This window comes from Chelon labrosus (genome assembly GCF_963514085.1).
Source record: "Chelon labrosus genome assembly, chromosome: 17".
Lineage (NCBI taxonomy): Eukaryota > Metazoa > Chordata > Actinopteri > Mugiliformes > Mugilidae > Chelon > Chelon labrosus.
The window spans coordinates 10,933,841-10,952,987 of record NC_140350.1 but is presented as its reverse complement, the minus strand read 5'-3'; the positions used below and the strand labels follow the sequence as shown (position 1 = coordinate 10,952,987).

The 19,147-nt window shown below is 40.6% G+C and overlaps 1 protein-coding gene across 2 annotated transcripts in view; it reads left to right on the top strand.

The window, feature by feature from the left end:
* ntm (neurotrimin) overlaps window positions 1–19,147 on the top strand; it is a gene marked incomplete at its 5' end in the record, with an annotated part of 356,763 nt that overhangs the window by 311,346 nt on the left and 26,270 nt on the right. For both annotated transcript variants that reach the window (XM_084564421.1, XM_084564420.1), the window contains one exon: window positions 8,416–8,648. In XM_084564421.1, coding sequence (XP_084420547.1) covers window positions 8,416–8,648 — 233 coding nt within the window. The remainder of the gene's footprint in view (window positions 1–8,415; window positions 8,649–19,147) is intronic.

Genomic DNA, 19,147 nt, shown 5'->3' with positions numbered 1-19,147 from the left:
GGTTTGCATGCGGGATAGCTTATTTTTAGCACAATTGTATTTGTCGTTTTTAAAATGATTTATGCATACTTAAGGCCACTGTGTCACCTTATGGGAATTCATTTCTCCGCTCAGATGCACATTATTTGCATTTTATTTGCTCGACAAAACAACGCTCAGCTAGAAATGTGATGAGAATGAGCCCCATAGTCTTTTTTTTTTATTTTTTTCCCCACAGAATTCAAGGTACAATGCAGGTAAAGGCTGTAACTTTTTATGAAATGCTCAGATTAGAGTGATTGCAGTTGTGTGAGGCCATGGGTTACTGTCATTGTTCTCCTCCGTGTCCACTTGTCTTCATAAACGGCTACCACAGAATTACTCTCGAATACTGTGGAAATTTGGCAAAAATGTCGCTTTCTTCACATTTAAGACACAATTTCTTATTTATGCTGATTGCCCTCTGGGAACCAGCTGAGTCTGCTCTTGCATAAAATAGAAAGTTAAGTGCCTTCTATCTGCTACCACAATAATTTAAAGAAAATTCTTCTCTTTCTTATGTTTAACTCTTTTAATCATAGGTTTTCTCTTTGCAATACTTCCAGGTAAAGTGAGTTCATAAAACAAGACACGTATCCATCCAATCATCATTATTTTTCAGTGCCATTTTTAACTCCAGAAGCTCATAACACTTGCATTGATATGCCATTATGGTTATGAAAGGTCATAACCTAGGCATGTGGTACATCATTTGTAGTGAACATAACAAATACCTTGGAAAGTGTTAAAGTGAGGTTATGGGAATTGTTAGCGTTTTCTGTTGTGATTCCAGATTTGGTACAATCTCAGCTATAGCTCATTAAGAGGCTTTGTACAAATCCTGTTTTTTTTCCTGCATGTTTTTCAGCTGGATACCACTTAATGTAAATTCCAGTCACACTTGACGAAGTATGAAAAGTTTCTCTTTAACTAAAGAACTGTAAAGTTCAAAGTGAGCAAACTTGACCATTGTTTCACCCAGTAAATAGGATGAGCCACCTAAAAGTGGGGCAATATGGCAAGTGGTCTTAGCCACCCCATGAAGATTGCCCCAATTCTTAATATATGGGTCATGAGCGATTTGCCTCCCAATGCGATCAGTTGTCCAATCTCTTTTATGTCAGTCAAAACGCCCACGCCTGTTGCTTTTTGAGGCAAATCCCACACACTGGCAGCAATTTGACAGCTGTGTTATCACGGCTGCTCCTGTCGAACACACTGTCTTAGCTACTGTACATAAAAACATTTTAAAATCTTGTGTGTTTCTTGCTTCTTCTTTTCTATCTACATCCCATTCTTTTTCTTCCATATACCTCAGCTGCAGAGAATTTTTCCGATACAAGGACTGGTTTGCAGACATTCACTTTTAATACCCTTGATCATAACATACTCTCGGAAACTCAGAATGTTCAGTTATGAAATTGCGGCACTCCGTGAAGTACGCCTCCTGCTGAGGTGCCGTCAGTGCTCTGAGCTGAAAAGTCACACTGTTTTGGTGCCAGTGTCTGATTCAAATGCAGTTTTGCAAAAAGTGCTGGAGCACTTTTTTCACATCATAGTTACTTTCTATGTCACACATATATATAAAAAAGGAAAAATATTTTGTGGATAATTTTACAGCAGTAAATCATATGTGAGGAGGTTAGGGGTGGGCAGTCAAATTACACATGAATTGGATGAATTGCAATAACATGCAACATGAACTGGTGTGTTATTCATACTCCATCTCGGGCTCTTTTTGCTGCTGTTTTACTGGCACAAGACTTGTTTTGTAGATACTTAAAGTCTCCCGTGTTAATATTCTTGATGGTTTCAGGTACAGTGGTGTATAATGAAAAGTGCCCCGTAGAAATAATGATGAAGTGAAATGCCTTTCATGGGAGATTTTCTCCAGCGCTTTAAAGTTATCTTAATACTGAATCAGCAGGAGAGGAGGGACTCTGACTATGAAAGGAACAATGTTCATGGGTAATCTCAACATTTAGACACTCAATGCACACGGTGCAATTGTATTTTATCTCTCACTTAATACAGTTCTGGTTTCTGGTCACTGTAAAAACCTACATGCCATTGAGTTATGTAAGGTTTAGCAGTGCTTAAGACGCCTCCTTTGATGAGTATCTTCAGTTGTTCAAATGCATCTGAGTTATTAGAAGGTAATTTCCATCACTTCACTGACTGAATGTTGAAAGCGACGATGCTTTTGTTCCTGGAAGCAAAGCTACTGATGACACAGTGTTGAACATTAACTGAATTGATCTGCAGTGTAAACAAAGTTAAGTGGCGACATCTAATTGTGGCGCAACAAGTCTCATGTATTTTTAATGATCCGCACATTACCACAGGGAGGCTCACGGCGAGGAGAAGTGTTTGCTCACGCTCACAGTTTCACCTACAAAATTTCACATCCCCTCTCCCTTCCGCCGCTCATGCTTTTAAGAGGATTGACAATTTATTGGGAGTAAATGTTGTTTGCCATCTGTGCAGAGCCGATAAGAGGGGAATATATGGTATGTAAAATATTTATCATTTTTTCTTCTTCTTACTCTCCGGGGGGATTTAGCTGGTGAGGCGTATAGCTTTTATAACAACAACCAAATCAGACCAGATTTTCCTCCCAGTAAAGTCCTAAATATACACGTTAAAGGGAAGGGTATCATTGCAATTAGTCACTGAGTATTTTGACTTCTAACATAATGTACCTGGTGTCAAGCATATAACCCCAGGTGAGATAAATGCTTCCACCGACACTGATGCATGACACTTTCCACACACGCACACTGACACATTTTGACAGTTTTCAATATGTGCTGCAAAACTCGACAATACGGCCGCTTTGCATACTTAACGACCGATCGAAAGACCAGCAACTTCAGTCTCATATATCGCGACTTCCTCTGTGCTCTCTCGTTGTCCTCAGTGCAACAGCACACCCACGCACGCGGAACGACTGAACAATTTCTCATGAATTTGAAATTGGCAGGCAGTGTAAACACGGTGCCAGGAAACTCTTAACTCTGTCACTGACCCTCTCAAATTAAACGAAAACCCTGAACGCTGCATTTCCGCGAGAGGCTCTGACTGTAGCCTCGACCTTGAAGACTGATCATCTAACGGAAAGATTACCGAGTCCTGTAAAATTCATATGATGAGGAGCTTAGCCACACTCACACTCAAAGCTTCTTTTGTTTTCAATTGTGATGTTTTCTTTTTCTTTTTTTTTAATAAAGATGATGCAAGTATACCTTTAGTATTTTGCACTGTTACCGACACTCAAACAAAAATAAAATCGGTTACAGAAAAATTGGGTAGGTTTCACAGTAACCTTTATAGTCAGAAGTCTTTGCACAAACAATTGGTGGGATCTGTAGACCAGAATATGACTGAACTGAACTAGAAAGGTACAAACCGACAGTCTTTTGTTCTTTGTGTCCCAAAAGAACAGTTTCTGTTCCGTGCTTAGCTGCAAACAAATAAAGCCCATATTTTAAAGTTGGTGATTTGACAAACGCTGTAAGTGTGCGTTTCCTTTCACTTTTCACTCGATGAAAAGTAGAGCAATATTTGAGGGAAACATTTTGTGTCTACACCTTTAACACTCACACTCAGGTTGCATCTGTTATTAAAATGCAACCTGCCACCATGTTTCAAGAGCTGCAGAGCACTGGGAATTCATTGAAGAGGCTGTCTAGTACTACTACGACCGGAATGGATGTTACGCTGTTGTGTTTGTCTTTTCAGTTAAAATTTAATGGCTAGCTAGCTTGAGCTAATGTGTTAAAAGGCCATTGCGTCTCCTTGTGGGAATTAAATGTTTTGCTTCTGTAGCATGTTTCAGACTGGAGACTAAAAGTCTCCCTGCATAGGCTAAGGTAGGCCAAGAAACGGAATGCACACTTGAAACATTCAGGTCACTGATCCATAAAAGCTTGTGATACAGCCCCAAATGAACAACCTTGGGCTCTATGGGTAAGAGACACACATACAATTTTGCAACAAGTCAAGTGTCCTTGTCCACAATACCAGACCTCACCAGGAAATTAAGGGCAGCGGTTTGTTATTTTGGTGGACGGTGGAAAACAACCCTACCTGGGATTGAAGCCTGCTTTTTTGACTGGTGAGTGAGTGCTACTGACTTTACAGTGGAAGGTTTGACAAAGAAATTCAAAGGAGTACAGGCAGAAATATTGAGATATTGTTTTTTTTTGTTTGATTCAACTTCATTGTCATTGCTAATACACAAAAATAAAGTCGCCACTAAGCAAATAGGTACGAGCCTCCTGTTGGATAATTACTACATGGGTGATTATCTTTCAGCTGACAACAAGTTATTTACCCCCAACTGATGCAATGAGTAGCTTCTCATTTCTTAAACAACCATGTCGAAAGACACATCCCGTCGTCGTGGAAAAGATGTTAGTCTGTTCAAGAAGGGTCAAATCACTGGTATGCATCCAGCAGAGAAAACATCTAAGGAGATTGCAGAAACTACTGAAATTGGGTTAAGAACTGTCCAACGCATTGTTAAAAACTGGAAGGATAGTGGGGAACCATTGTCTTCGAGGAAGAAATGTGGTAGGAAAAAATCCTGACTGATCGTGATCTGCGATCACTTGAAGGTTTGGTGAAATCAAATGGAAGAAAAACAACATTAGAACTCAGGGCTATGATTAATGGTGAAAGTAAGAGCATTTCCACACGTACAATGTGAAGGGAACTCAAGGGATTAGGACTGAACAGCTGTGTAGCCTTAAGAAAACCACTAATCAGTGAGGCTAACTGGAAAAAAAAGGGCTTCAGTTTGCTAGGGAGCATAAAGATTGGACTCTGGAGCAATGGAAGAAGGTCATGTGGTCTGATGAGTCCAGATTTACCCTGCTCCAGAGTGATGGGGGCATCAGGGTAAGAAGAGGGGAAGCTGTGGAAGAACCTGTTCTGAGTCTGCTGGTTCTGGACCGGAGGGTCCTGTATCGCCTCCCTGAGGGCAGGAGGGCAAACAGTTTGTTGGTGGGGACAACAAACTGTTTGCAATGCTAACAATGCTGCGCTCTACAAAAACACAGATTCCTCTGAATGTCCTTGATGGAGGATAGTGGCATACCGGTGATGCGTTGAGCTGTTTTCCCCACCCTCTGCAGAGCCTTCCGATCTGAGACGGTGCAGTTCCCATAACACACTGTGATGCAGCTGGTTAGGATGATCTTGAACGTGCAGCGTTCACCAGCAGAGGAGGGAGGTGGTTTTTCATTAGTCTCCTCAGAAAGAAGGAGACTAAAGTGGGCTTGCTTCACCAAGTAAGAGGTGTTCAAAGACTAAGAGACGTCCTCGTGAATAGTGGACTCCCAGATACTTGAAGCATGTTCCATGTTCCACAGCCACTCCATTTATGTAGGTGTGTGTGTGTGTATGTCGCCCTCCACCCTCCAGAAGTCCGCGATGAACTCCTCCTTTGTCTTTCTTGTCTTAAGGACCAGGGATTTTTTTTTCCTTTTAGTCTGTAGTTTGAAATAAGCTACAGAAGTGAAATCTTTTATTCCCATAAGATGACACAATGGCCCTTCAACTCTTTAGCTCAAGCCATCCAACTATTTATTTATTTCTTATCTTAAGTGAAAAGTGCTTTTCAAACGCCCACACACACCCTCGTTCAGCAACATCACCATGGAGCATGGGAACAATTGTGATTCAGTTGCCCTTGAATGTACGGCCATTTTTCGAGAATGAGAGAAAGGTTGAGTTTATTATGAACTGTGTCTGCATGGGGAAGTGACTTGCTGCTCCAGAGGGAATAAATGTTGTTTCTGTATTGATAAAATGTGCCACAGACAATGTGGCCGAATGAGTAGGGGATATATATATGTACATATATATATATATACGTACACGAGTTCATGCAACCATGTGTTCTTGCAAGTCTGTGGGTGACTTTACGTTCTCTACAGTACATATCAGTTCCTGTCTCCAGTCAGACCATAGCCTTTTTGCTCCTGGGAAAGCACAGTTCAAACCCTGCTGTTGCTGGTGTTATTTTTAAAGGTTAACATTTAACCGTGTGTCTGCACCATGAAACGCATTTACAGTTCAACAAAATTAATTTGTCGTGGCCATAAGCAATGAAAACGCTACTTCGAATCCACTTCATCACAGTAAAAGTGACGACCTCACATATCTCACATATACCGTGATCAATTATTTTTGAAAGCTATTGCTCCTGTGTATTGATCACACACAATCACACACGGAGACACACACCATGTCTTTTTGTTTTGTTGTTTGTTCGTCATTTCTTTTTTTTCTTTGTCTTCTCGCCCCTAACGTAACACTGCAAATGCCCCAAGGATGCCATTGACCCTACAGTTGCCACTGAAGTGGAAGTGACTGATGGTGTAACAAAAGCTGTGACAGCGTAAATGGAGCTGAGAGTCATTCAATTGCAAAGCGTTGAGTGCCGGTTACACTGCCACCATTCAAAACAGCTTAAATGTTTGAATCTCCCTGTTCTTCTTGTGCATCAGAAAATAAGACCACTGAACGTAGAAAGAAAAAGAAGCACAATTTGTTCAGCGAATATCTTCATCCATTGCCACATTCACTTATGGGTTACTGGATTCTTTCTTTCTTTTTTCCTGTGGCTATGGCTTTGGTTTCTGGTATTTTCTCAGCAGGATCCAACGATTTGTCATGAAAAAAAAAACAAAACAGCAGATGTGTTGCTCTGTGGGAACAGTCAAAGATCAGTGACCCGGCTCATGTATCAAAGCAGCGTTTTGTGACCGGCGAAACCAATCTGTTGTAATTGCAACAGAGCACAGCAGTGCAGTTTCAGATCATCGTCTCAATCAGTTTTTAATGTCACAAACCAAGTGTGTGGGCAGATGAACAAAAGAAACATGGTCACTAGCGAGAGCCGCATTTGCATTGTGCAGTGAAAAATTATCAATATTTTAACCGAGCTTTCAACAATCGTGATTGCTCAGATGTTATCGCTGAACTCCATGTCAGTGCTACATGTCAGGCTGGCTTGTCCTTACGCTCTGGATGTGGCGTCCTAACTTGTTCAATTTTAAACTGTCAGAAGCTCTATTTTCAGACGCGCGACACACTGTGGTCCCTCCTCGTTACCCACCGCTGTACTGGTGAAATCGCGGGCGTTAGACTCATTCTCTGCTGTAGGTTTAGCTGGGAACCCTCTCACAAACCTCCCCATGGTATGCTAGCAGCGCTCAAGCAACCACGGCCACACCCTCTACAGCAATAGCTCCTCGTCCCCACTTTGGGAACCACCGGATTGAAGTAATCAGATTTTAATAAAAGATAATCAAAACAATTACTATTGTACATTGTTTGCCGTGCTGTATTTAGCATGTTTAATCCAAACAATCCTACAAATTCAGCTGATCCGGGCTCCATTTACTACGTGTTGTGTTATAGTTTTTAGCCTTTCTAAGCGTCCGTGAGATTTACTGCACTGCTGAAAGCAGTATGCAATGGAGAGCCCACAGTCTGCATGTTTTCAGCTCAAGCAGACACAACACCAGCTGGTTTCACTGATTAGTTCCTTCTCTCTGGTTGAAGCTTTGCTAATCACTCTGATGACTGTCCACCTTGGCCAAGCAGAAGAAAACCATTCAGAGATTTGCAATGAATAATAAAGAGTCCTTATGTAGAACAATACAGGTATCTGGGTGCTGTTTTCGATAGCTCTCTAGGAAATGCACACATGTTCCTATGACCGTTTATAATTTTTTTTTTTTATTGAAAGTGTGCTCACTTTCTTTTTTACCTGTTGGTTTTATTCTGTTGAGCTGCAAAACCGGTCACGACTACATAACATTACAAAAGTCTGTGGTAAAATAATAATAATAAAAAAAAAAAGTTCTGTGAACAATCAGAACCGCTTGCAGGATCCTACAAGATCCCTCACACATACTACATCCTGTGTTTGAGTAGCTTCCATCAGGCCGCAGACTGCGCTGTCCGCACTGCAGGACTCAAAGGACTGCTGTGGGGCCACATTTGTCCCCACAGCAGTCCAGCTCCTGAACTCTGACCCCTCCTTGCTTCAACATCGAACTGATACTCCGTCTCTCGAAGGACAGATGTAGTGGTTGTTGTTAATGTGGACACTACTCATGGTCATTTTGCACTTTAATCTTTTTTTTTTTGAAGCTCTCTGTGCCCTTTTAAATTCCCCCTCAGGGATAAATAAAGCGTTTGAATGGAATTGAAATTTATATTTTAAAATAAATGAGTGACTGCTGTGGTTTAAGTCAATCATCACATCAAGTAAAAATGCCGAATATGTATTGTACCTGCCTGTCAAATCACTTCCCTCGATCTTAAAATACTACTAAAAATTCAAAGAATTTTACATAAACTATTTTTATTCCTTTGCAGGTGCGCACAGGGGGATGTTGTCACACACACAGCATGGCTAAACAGGTCAAGCATACTGTACGCCGGAGAGGACAAGTGGTCGGTGGATCCCAGAGTGAGTCTGGTGACCTTTAATCAAGAGGAGTTTACCATCAAGATTGAAAACGTGGACATGACAGATGAGGGGCAGTATGTGTGCGCAGTCCAGACAAGCAGGCGACCGAGAACCACGTCAGTACACATCCTCGTCCAAGGTAAGTGGAATTCCTAAGATACGGATGCATTACTGTTACAATTTAAACATCAGAAACACTACATCTACTGTCCTACCACATCAGTATGGATACCTCAAATTCCAAATGTTTCCATTCTGCACACCAGGACATAAGTGAAAAAACAAAAACAAAAAAAAAACAAGCACATTGTCAAAACAGAAGTGCAATACCTTTCTTTAATCCCATGTTCCCATTCATCGCTTCACTGGAGCAGTTTGAGGCTAAGTGCCTTGCTCAAGGAGTGGGAGGGGGTTGTGTTCCTCATTGACTACATTAGACGGGGTTAATGAGGAATGACAAATGTTTGGATGGTTCGGCTTATAATGATGTGTGAAGTTGTTATAATGTCCTCATGAGATGCAGGACACTGCGAAGTGCATTGCGCTATATACACATAGCATAATGGAGCAATTTAAGGCTACCAATTTGATGCAGATGATCTGTGTAGCATAAAGTGCTGCTCATAAGGTGCAATCCCTGAGCTCATAACAGAGAAAGAACCAGCTCATATTGGCCATGGGGAAGGAGTTTTTCTCCTTTTAGATTTCTTTCCGTAGACTGACGCTAAGCTATAATAGTGCAACAATAATGACACAGAAAGCAGTCCCATCAGCTAAACACACCTGCTTTTTCATGCCACACAGCCATAAAGGCTTTCTGATAGCAAGCTCAAGCTATGTTTTACATATTTAAAAAAAGAGTGTTTCTTACTAAGTAGCCAAAGTGATAGGAGGAAACATGGCATCGACACCATGTCAGAAGTCAAACTGTTTAAGTGATCACTTTTTAACATTCAGCTGGATGTTCAGCTAAGCCAACCAGTGCAAGAAGAAGTGAGAAGTGAAAGTAAACAAAAAATAATGCGTTTGGAAGGCTCTGGTTGTGTAACAAGGAACTGGTGGAGGAGGACTCAAACGCACGACTCAGAAATTGAAAGTGGTGGATTGAAAGTGTTTACTTCAAAAAGCAGGCAAAGACAAAGTCCAAAAATCACAAGGAACAAAAACACACAAAGCCCTTTAGGAACAGACTGGAACATTACTGTACAAAGGCAAACTGGCAAAGTGGGAAAGAAACACAGAGACTAAATACAAGGGAAACAACGAGGCACAGGTGAGATACATCAGGGCGGGGCTAACAATCAGGGACAGCAACCACAAGGGGAAAATGAACACATCTGAAATGTCAGAGAATTACTTACAAAATAAAACAGGAAATGGCCAAAACATAGAAACATTTAACATGGCCAGACGCTGCAGAGCTGGAGGTGATAGGCTGTGTTTCATCTTATCCTCATCTATTAAATGTAGACCAAATGATTAGCGTGATTCAGAACGTAAGTTTGTTGTCCTTCCTAGCCTCAGAGCTAAAAGTAATGTCCCATTTGTAATGATGGATACAGACTACTACTACCGGTATGAAGAGTTATTACAGACGCAGAACATTTGGTTCAAGCTGGTCATGGGCTGTGGTGTCTGTGGTGCGTTCACATGCAGATATTCAGTCCACACACAGCTGACATCGGGCACGGTCACGGTTGGCCTTCATTGCTTTTAGCGCTTTGATGTCGGTTTGGTGAGCCTTCAGGATCAACAAGAGGGAAAATGATACAAAGTATGAAACCAACAGTGAAAAATGATTGGAAATATTCAATTTGGGAGTTTAGATGTTCTTCTCCTCTGGAGTCAGACACCTGTACTGGATCCCTTCCAGTGACCCTTTCATCACTGATGGGATGACTACCGATATGGACTAATTACTGATAGTATTTGTACCACCTGCCTATTTAATACAGCACAATACAAAATCTAGAAGGGGAAACATGTTGGAGACATCTCACTAAAAATAAAGCAAGCCATGCAAGTGATAATGCCATAACAATTCCATCTTAATTCCACCGTAGTGTCTAATTAGTTGCCGTGTCTATCTCCTGAAGCCACGCACATACAATTAGACAGCGCAGCAAGCAGGTCACGCCACAGGGTCAAGGCTGAGCAGATGCACATGCCTGCAGGCTCTCAGTGACTTGTCCAAGAGCACATTGACAGGTGTGGCGCAGGGTTCACCGCGGTTCAAAACCAAGCTACAATTAACCGGCAGCTTAACCTTCCTCAGCATCAGGGAGGGCGACTTACAGTATGTCGAAGCTAAAGATAGCATTAGGGGAGGTTTTTCTCTTATTAAAAGAGCCACAAAAATCCAGTATATATTCATTTTGGGAGATGAAAGCTTAAACCCGGAAACGTAGGAAGTGTGATCTTAATCGCTCGCAAATGCTCAGCTAATTATTGGTGAAAGTCTGTCGCTGTGGATGACGACATAGGAAGTGCACCTTCATATAATAGACCGGATAATATATTTAACTGCTCAATAAATTAAAGGATCATCTTATCTTATTTAAGTCAAAGTCTTAATGATCCGTCTTGCACTAGTCATTCACATGGCCCCTCCCTCACGACTTTGATAAAATACATTAAAGGTTTCCGGTTTTTGCAAAAAAAAATGCAGGTAATGTAAAAGCATGCAATGTTAGTATCATCATTTGTCACAGCAAATGAACAGATTGTTTTTGTAATGTGTGCACGGGATCATTTAATTGACTGTGAACTCAGTCACTTACTCCATCACCGCATCTGTGTATGTATAGTCATTAAAAAGCACACTATGCCATTATTGCTATATAAAAAAAATATATATATTATTTTGCTGTTACATGCTGTAAATTAGCAGCTCTAATGATCAGTGAAAGTGGCTTCACGAGAACCGGGATGACGCGCGTTCAGAAGGAAATAAGCACAGGTTTGTGTTTATAAAAAGACCTCATTATGTCGAGCTGCTTCTCCTCCCCCTCTCTTTAAGAATATTTGATCAGGGTCTTGATGGTTGAGGCCAGCGTAGTCGCTTCCTGGAATCATTTAAGATATAAAAGCTCAGTAGTTTTCCCCACAATAGTTTATAAAACCTCGAACTGTGGCACTTAGAGACTAATCACATCCTCATATTTTGTGCGAAAAAGCGATAAACATCCATCACTGTATCTCATAAAAGTGCCTCTAGTTTTATTTATGGCGTGTCTCATTCAAGAGAGTTTTCTTAGATCTTCTCTTAACATTTGTTTGCAAAAGTGTGTCCTGGATTCTTCTTATTTATTTATTTTTTCTGTTTGTTTTAATTGCAGAAAAATAGCAGTGGACATCATCCAAATAAAATGTCAAAGTGGACACAGCCGCATTTAATTTTACTGCCGAAGTTAAGCGGCGGCACAAACTATTCCAACGAGAAGCGCTCGAAACCAGAAGGTGGTAGACCCAGGGGGAGGGCAGCAGTGGGGAGGGCAGCAGTGGGGAGGGCAGCGTGGTTTAGCCGATGTTTTTTTGGTTAGTCACATCTATGTTTATGCCCAGTTCTGCAGAACTTTCCACATTAGGCCACCTCCAGACTATTTTCTCCCCGCTCTGTGTTATTTATTTGCATGCAACACTTCGACAACACCCCGTGCCTCCAGCGAGCCTGCGGTTGCTAGTTTAAAATGTATTAAACTAACAAATAAACTCATTATTTGTTAATATTAACATTGTTCTTTGCACCTTATTAGAAATAAAATAGTATCATAACTGTCACTAGCTGATGTACTACCACAATCCAGGAAACAAGTAGCAACCATAATAAAAATAAAATAAAATAATATGTCATAAAATACTACTATTACTATAGTATCACGCATTAATAGTCATTAATCATCAATATTTTCTGGTTCTGAATAAGACACATCTTAACATGTTGCATCCATATTAAGCAGTAGTCAAGGCAAATTGAGACTCGTAAGATGTTGACCCACGACCTACACATACCTCCTTGAAGATTTGTCACATTTAACCCATTCGGGAAATACAGTACTTACTTTAAGGTCCCTAATTATTTCCTGGAGCGCCGGTGGTTATTTCATTTCCTTGGAACTATATGGCGTAAGACTGCACAGACACGTGCAGTTCTGAGAGAGTGCGGATGAACCCTTAGTCAACACGGTGTTGCTTCAGACGTTGCATTGGGAAATAAATCATTATCCTGGCATAAGGCAGTCAGTAACGTCAGTATAGGAACTCATTGGGGTCGACACACAGTGCACGCTACTACTGTATATAGAGTGAAAGCTTTCTCTGTTTGTTTTTCTTCCTCCCGTACATATATATATAGTATGAACTTTCTACTGTAAATTTTGATTTTAAACCAAGACCTGAGTAAAGTCCTTACTCACTGTTACCTTGGCAACAGAAAAAGTTGGAGGAAAATGAATTCAATGAGGCAACTGAAAACAGAAAAGGTCAGTATCAATTCAATGTGCAGAATTACTGTATATGCTCTCGCTGCCACACCACCTTGACAACACGCAGGCTTAAAATATTTGCCTCCTGAATGAAGCCCACCATCCAGTCATGATGCAGGCAATGAAGACAGAAAAGCGTATTTTTTTTCCTTTCTATTTTTTATTTATTTATTTATTTTTTCCTTTTTCACAAGTCGTTTTTATTAAAAAGCCGTGGTACAGCTTGAGGGTCTGTCGGTTCGTCCGACACTGTGGCTCAGAGTCACATTTTTTCAGCCAGCACTAAAACGATTTCCACGTGATTTCAAGTGAAAACCCGCTGACATTGGTCTAATTTGGCTCATTTTGGAATCTCATGGCCTTTCTTTCTTCCGCTGCCACCCACGTGTTTATACAGCTTTTAAAAAATACACAAACTCATTTTTTTTTTTAACCAGGAATTTGTGTTCAGAGAAAAACAATTTTCACAATCTGTATTCGAATAATAAAAAGTGATGTGGCCTATACGTGACCATTGCAAGCTTTAGCAGCTTGTAGGTGGTGGTCGTATCTTCCTTCAGTACATTTAGGCAACAGCCACCTTGTCACATGTCACATACTGCTGCCCACAGATTTACTTTACCATCTTTGAAAGTAAATATCCACCCATTTGTCACATAATCTCACATTATGTACATTTCACACATTATCAAACAAAGCATCTAGAGATTACTGGAAATTTATTCATTAGCACTTCAGTATTTTCAGACACTTAAGCAGAGAAGCAAAACCTGAGTGTTCTTCAGTGTCAATCAACACAAACAGTTTGCATTATTTTCTTTTGACACATTTAATCTTAAACTCCGTAGAATAGTACATTAATCAAATCAAACCGATTTTGCTCACGTAAGTTACTGAAGTTGTGAAATTTACACCAGCCACTGAACATTTTGAACACACCGGCAGGGCAATTAAGTTAAGCAAAAAAGTCTAATGTTTACTTTTACTGGAATATTATTCTAGGCTTTAGTGTAAACTGCCTTGACAGCTTCATTAAAATAAATACTGACATGCCTGTCATCGCTGTGCGACTCTGAATGCCTGGAGACGAAGAGCTAGCCTTTGTTGAAAGTGACACGACGCGATAAATCGTTTTCCCGCGACCATTTCATAAATTCCACTTTGTGTGAACTGTGAAATAATGAGAAAGATGTTTGTCTGGCGCATTGATAAATCCTCCTTTCATCCCAACTACAGTATACTCATTAATCCTGCTGCTGAAAAAAAAATCACAGCCATGTGTCCACGCTGTGCTGTTTAGTATAAACTCCCGCCCATGTGGACAGCATACGCTTCTTGCCTGCCGTTCATATGTGATCAATCCCTTTAGGAAAATTCCAGTTTAGTTTAGATCCCATAATTCGAGGTCAGCTTCAGAGAAACACCCTGGAGCTGATTATTGTATCAGCAGACCTTTGCAATGTGGGTGTCACTAATATGTATTAATATGTGTTAAATCTATATCATTAAGTATTTGGTTATTTCCACTATTAGGCCTTATTTTATAGCATTGCATTTCTGAATGCATGCTGTGTTGTGTGTAAATAAATCAAGAATATGGGTTAAATACATTGATTGCAATGAAAAGTCATATGAGAAAAAAACAAACTAATTTGAAAGCACTGGTGACAGCAGCAGAGAAGGCTGCAGGAGAGGGACAAAGATCTGAAAATGCTCCCCGGAAAAGCAGATGGCAAATGGTTTAGCACATTTTCACGCACCAACCTCCAGACTCAACCCACAAAACGGCGCCATAATGCATTACCCAAACAAATATTCACAATATTCTGTTCAACATTTCTACAAAGGAACAAATTCACTTATTGCACTGATTGGATACGGTCCTGCTGTTGCTAGCTAGAAAAGTAAATAACTGGGAAACACTCCAGACAGGTGTATATCTGAAATACAACTCAAATTCAGAAAGAGAAAAAGACATACAAAGTCATACTGACTTATTTGGTATTTGTTATAGTATAACATTTACTTATAAAGTACAGTTGGGTAATATTAAAGTATTGAAACAACACGGTCAAGTAGTGAATTATCCTAAATCCTGTTTCAGTGTCTAAACTGGCGGTCACTGAAAAAGTTTGTCGTGTGTGGGTGACGATCCACCTGACCTTTCTGTTTTAATTTGTTGGACCAAAATTCTGCACAAATGGTGCAACAGTATACATTGAATGAGTTGACTCTGTCTAAGATGCTGTGTGCTAATGTACATACCGTATAATTCTCTCATCTGGTCTCAACCATACCCTGTTAATAAAACCTCAGTTATTAGAGCGTTCATGACTGATGTCAGGGTGGATGGATAGGTCAATAAAGCGACCTGGCAGCTACTTTAGAGTCAGTGCTAATGGTGACTAGTCTAACAGTTTGACAGTGTGAACATATGGATGATGTAGTTTGTAACTGCATTTCAGAACTGTTAAATTAGTATTTTCAAACTAAAAGCAATATCAGCATAGACCTACTGAACCACAGCCGCCACTGTTCAAGAATGAACCATCTGATGGTGGATTAGACATATTACAAATTATTGTCAATTAAATATGTAAAATTGCTTTTTTTCCCCTTTATTTTTGAAATTCCACTTTAGCATGTTTATAGGTTTCCATAGATTCCACAATCTTTTCAACATGGGAGTGGACAAATATGACTGCTAAATGCAAATGTATGTTATTGTTATTTATCCATCAGAACAGTCCAAAACAATGATACATACACTTCAGATTTTATTCAGCCCGTTCTTCCTTTGGTGAGGCGGGGGAGAGCTCTCTGCTTTCAGCTGTGTATTTGACCAGCATGCTTTGAACTTGCCATTCAAAAGACCCGTTCCTTTGTCAGTTTCTGCTCAGTTGTTTCTGCTTGCTTTCTTCTTCTGCTTTCTTTGGGATCTTTGGCAGTTTTGATGCTACAGGGTATATTACTGCCCACCAGAGGGTAAAATTATTCACTTTGAATGCACTTCACTTTCCGCTTGATTTCCACATTGTTACTGCTGCTTTGATCAATTCCTGATTTTCCAAACTTCAATAGGGCCAAGTTCACAATAACAGAACGTGCATGCTTTAATCGCGTATTACTTACTGTTCACCTTATTAGGTACACTTTGCTACGACTGGGTTGGAGCCCCCTTTTTCTTCAAGGCACCCTGTTCCAGCCTGTTGGCTAAGAACAATTTCCTGTTCTTAGCTAACAGATGCACCGGTCAGTGTGGTCTTCTGCTGCCGTAGCTGCATCTTCTTCAACGGACAATGTGTAGCACATTCAGAGATGCCCCTCTGTGGACCTTGCTTGTAACAAGTTATTATTTGAGTTACTGATTCCTTTCTGTCAGCTCGCACCAGTTGGGCCACTCTCCTGTGACCTTTTTCTACCAGAGAACTGCCGCTCATTGAATATATTCTCTTTTTCAGGCCATTCTCTGTAAATTTTAGAGATGGTTGTGTGTGAAAATCACCAAGAGCAAAATTCAAAGTTACTTAAATCAACTTTCTTCCCCATTCTGATGCTGGTGGTGGTTTGGACTTCAGCAGATCGTCTTGAACATGTCTACATGCCTAAATGTGCACTGAGCTTCTGTCATGCAATTGGCTGATCAGTTGTCAAAATGAACGTGTTAATAACAGATACGCACGTTATTACATCGACCCCAACCGTAGTAATGCTGAGGAAAGCAAGCAGGATCTGAAGTGCAGTTGTAGTCAAGCAGTTATATGCCTAAAGAACAAGCTGAATCAAACGATCAGAAACGGATAAACAAACGTGTCTCTTGAAGAGCAGTTTCAGCTTCAAAGATGTGCCAGATTGTTCTCTCTTAACAAAGTTATCTGCATTTACTGTCCATCTGAACAAAAGTAACCACATAACTTTCTGAGAGTGGAACATTCTCTATGCATCAGCGGTTTGAAACTTTGTACACAATTGACCACAGTCAACAGTTGGATTTTATAAAATGATTGTTTGTTTGGTATATTATACTTTTAGGGCATTAGTCTTGGCTGGTGGAGATATCTGACTTCACACATTCTTCACACTGAGAGGAGGCCGCAATAGTGATTTTTATTTTTTTCACACAGCCAGACCTGACAAGCTTTGGTTTTTATTCCCAAAATAGAGGCGGAACCTTGGTCTCTTAAACTATATTTAAAGAGAAGCAACGCTGACACGCTTGATGTATGCTTTTGTCGTTCAGGAAAAGTAAACGGGGGGTTAAGCTTACATCCAATAAATTATTAATAGAGATTTTGTCTTTCAAACAAGTCTGATGTGACAAAAAGAAGTTAAATTGCAGATGACACTGTGCCCACGCTCCTTTAGTTGACGATTCTCCGATGTTGATATAGAGATAAGTCTTTGTTGCTTTGAAATGGAAATCACAAATAATAGATTGGACGGCCCTGTCTGGAATATTTATGCAGAGTAACTGCAACCTTGAAATCAGCTAGAAAAAAAACTCTGTCATCATGTCATCAAAAATATAGGAATGAAGGAGCAGTGACTAAATGAAGTCTTGTGGCTAAGTCAGTGTGTGACTTAGGGTCGGGGATCACGACGGTTAAAATAAAGCTGACATTTAAAGCTAAACTAAAACTGAAGACCTGATTGGCAAGAAGTTTCTGTTGTCACACAAGACCAAGCATTTCCGTTCTTTATCATGAATGGCTGTTATTGTGTATGTGTGGACAAGTGCATCTACAGAAGAGAGGACTGCATGTTAAATGAGAAGTTACATTGCAAGATATATTCCATTCATAAAAGCCATTCGTAACAGCATTGCTATTCTCTACAAGGGTGGGCAGCATTACCATACTGTATTTCGTTGTCATATGCACTTGGCAGGAGCATGCTGCTTGTAATGTCAGTTTATCAGTGGAGTGGTGGAATAAAGTGGTGGTATTGTCATGTCTATGATACTGTTATACAAAGACAGGCCTGACTCTTGCATTGGGTTGCTTGGGCTACTAGCTAATAATATTCAGCCCAGTGAGACACAAACAGACTTGGCTATGTTACCAGACTTGGTTGGCAAGAGTGGAAGCTCTGTAAGAGGCATGTGAAAGTCAGTATGAATGCAAAGTAAGCAGCAAATCCACCTCAACTGGCACAGATTGCCTTTAAGAAGAATGCAGGCAAGTTGACAGTGTTCAGTTTGAGGGAAAACAATAGTTTTCTTTCAGAGATTTATGCGTATGCTTAATGCCTGTGCTGAGAGTGAGAGGTAATTAAGCCGGAGGCTCTCGTGACTTCCGAGATCAATCAGTTGCTCAATGCACTACATTCAAATGAGAGAATACATAGCGCGTATCCTCTGGTAAGAAGTTAGGACGTGGGAAGCTGTGGTGAATGTCTGTTAAGCAAGTGCTACTTTGACACAAAAGAAAGAGATTGTTTGTACATTCCCTGTCTTCAGCCATTCTTTAATAGGTAATTCGCCATAACCAACATGTAATACAACACACTCTAGTTGATAGGTGCAAAAACTGTGTCTCCGTGACTGGGTTGTAAAAGCGGCAGCGATGAGGCTTTGGCTTCAGCAGTCTTAGTTACAGCAATCAAGTGTTCTTTGTCCAGAACATAGTCATTCAGTGTTGTTCCAAATGTGGGGTCACAGTGATATACACCAATCAGCCAAAACATTAAAACCTCTGACAGTAGAAGTAAATAACATTGGCCATCTTGTGACAATTCAATGTTCTGCTGGCATTCATGTGGATGTTACTTAGACATGCACCACCCACCTAGACCAGACCAGACACCCCCACCCCATAGCAATGACACTCCTTGATTGCAGCAGCCATCCCCAGCAGGATGCAGCCTGACACAGACACACACACGCAAAAACGGTTTAGGAACAACTCAAAAAAACATGAAGATCAGCACAAGGTGTTGACCTGGCCTCCAAATTCACTACATCCCAAACTGATCAACTATCTGTGGGATGATCCACAGAGGCCCCTCCCCTCAACCCATAGGACCCAGATGCTCCCACTCACAACATTCTGTTGCCAGACACCACAGGACACCCAAAGAAGGCCCGTGTCCATTCTCTGATGAGTCACAACTGTTTTGGAGGCACAAGGGAGTCCTACACAGTATTAGGCAGGTG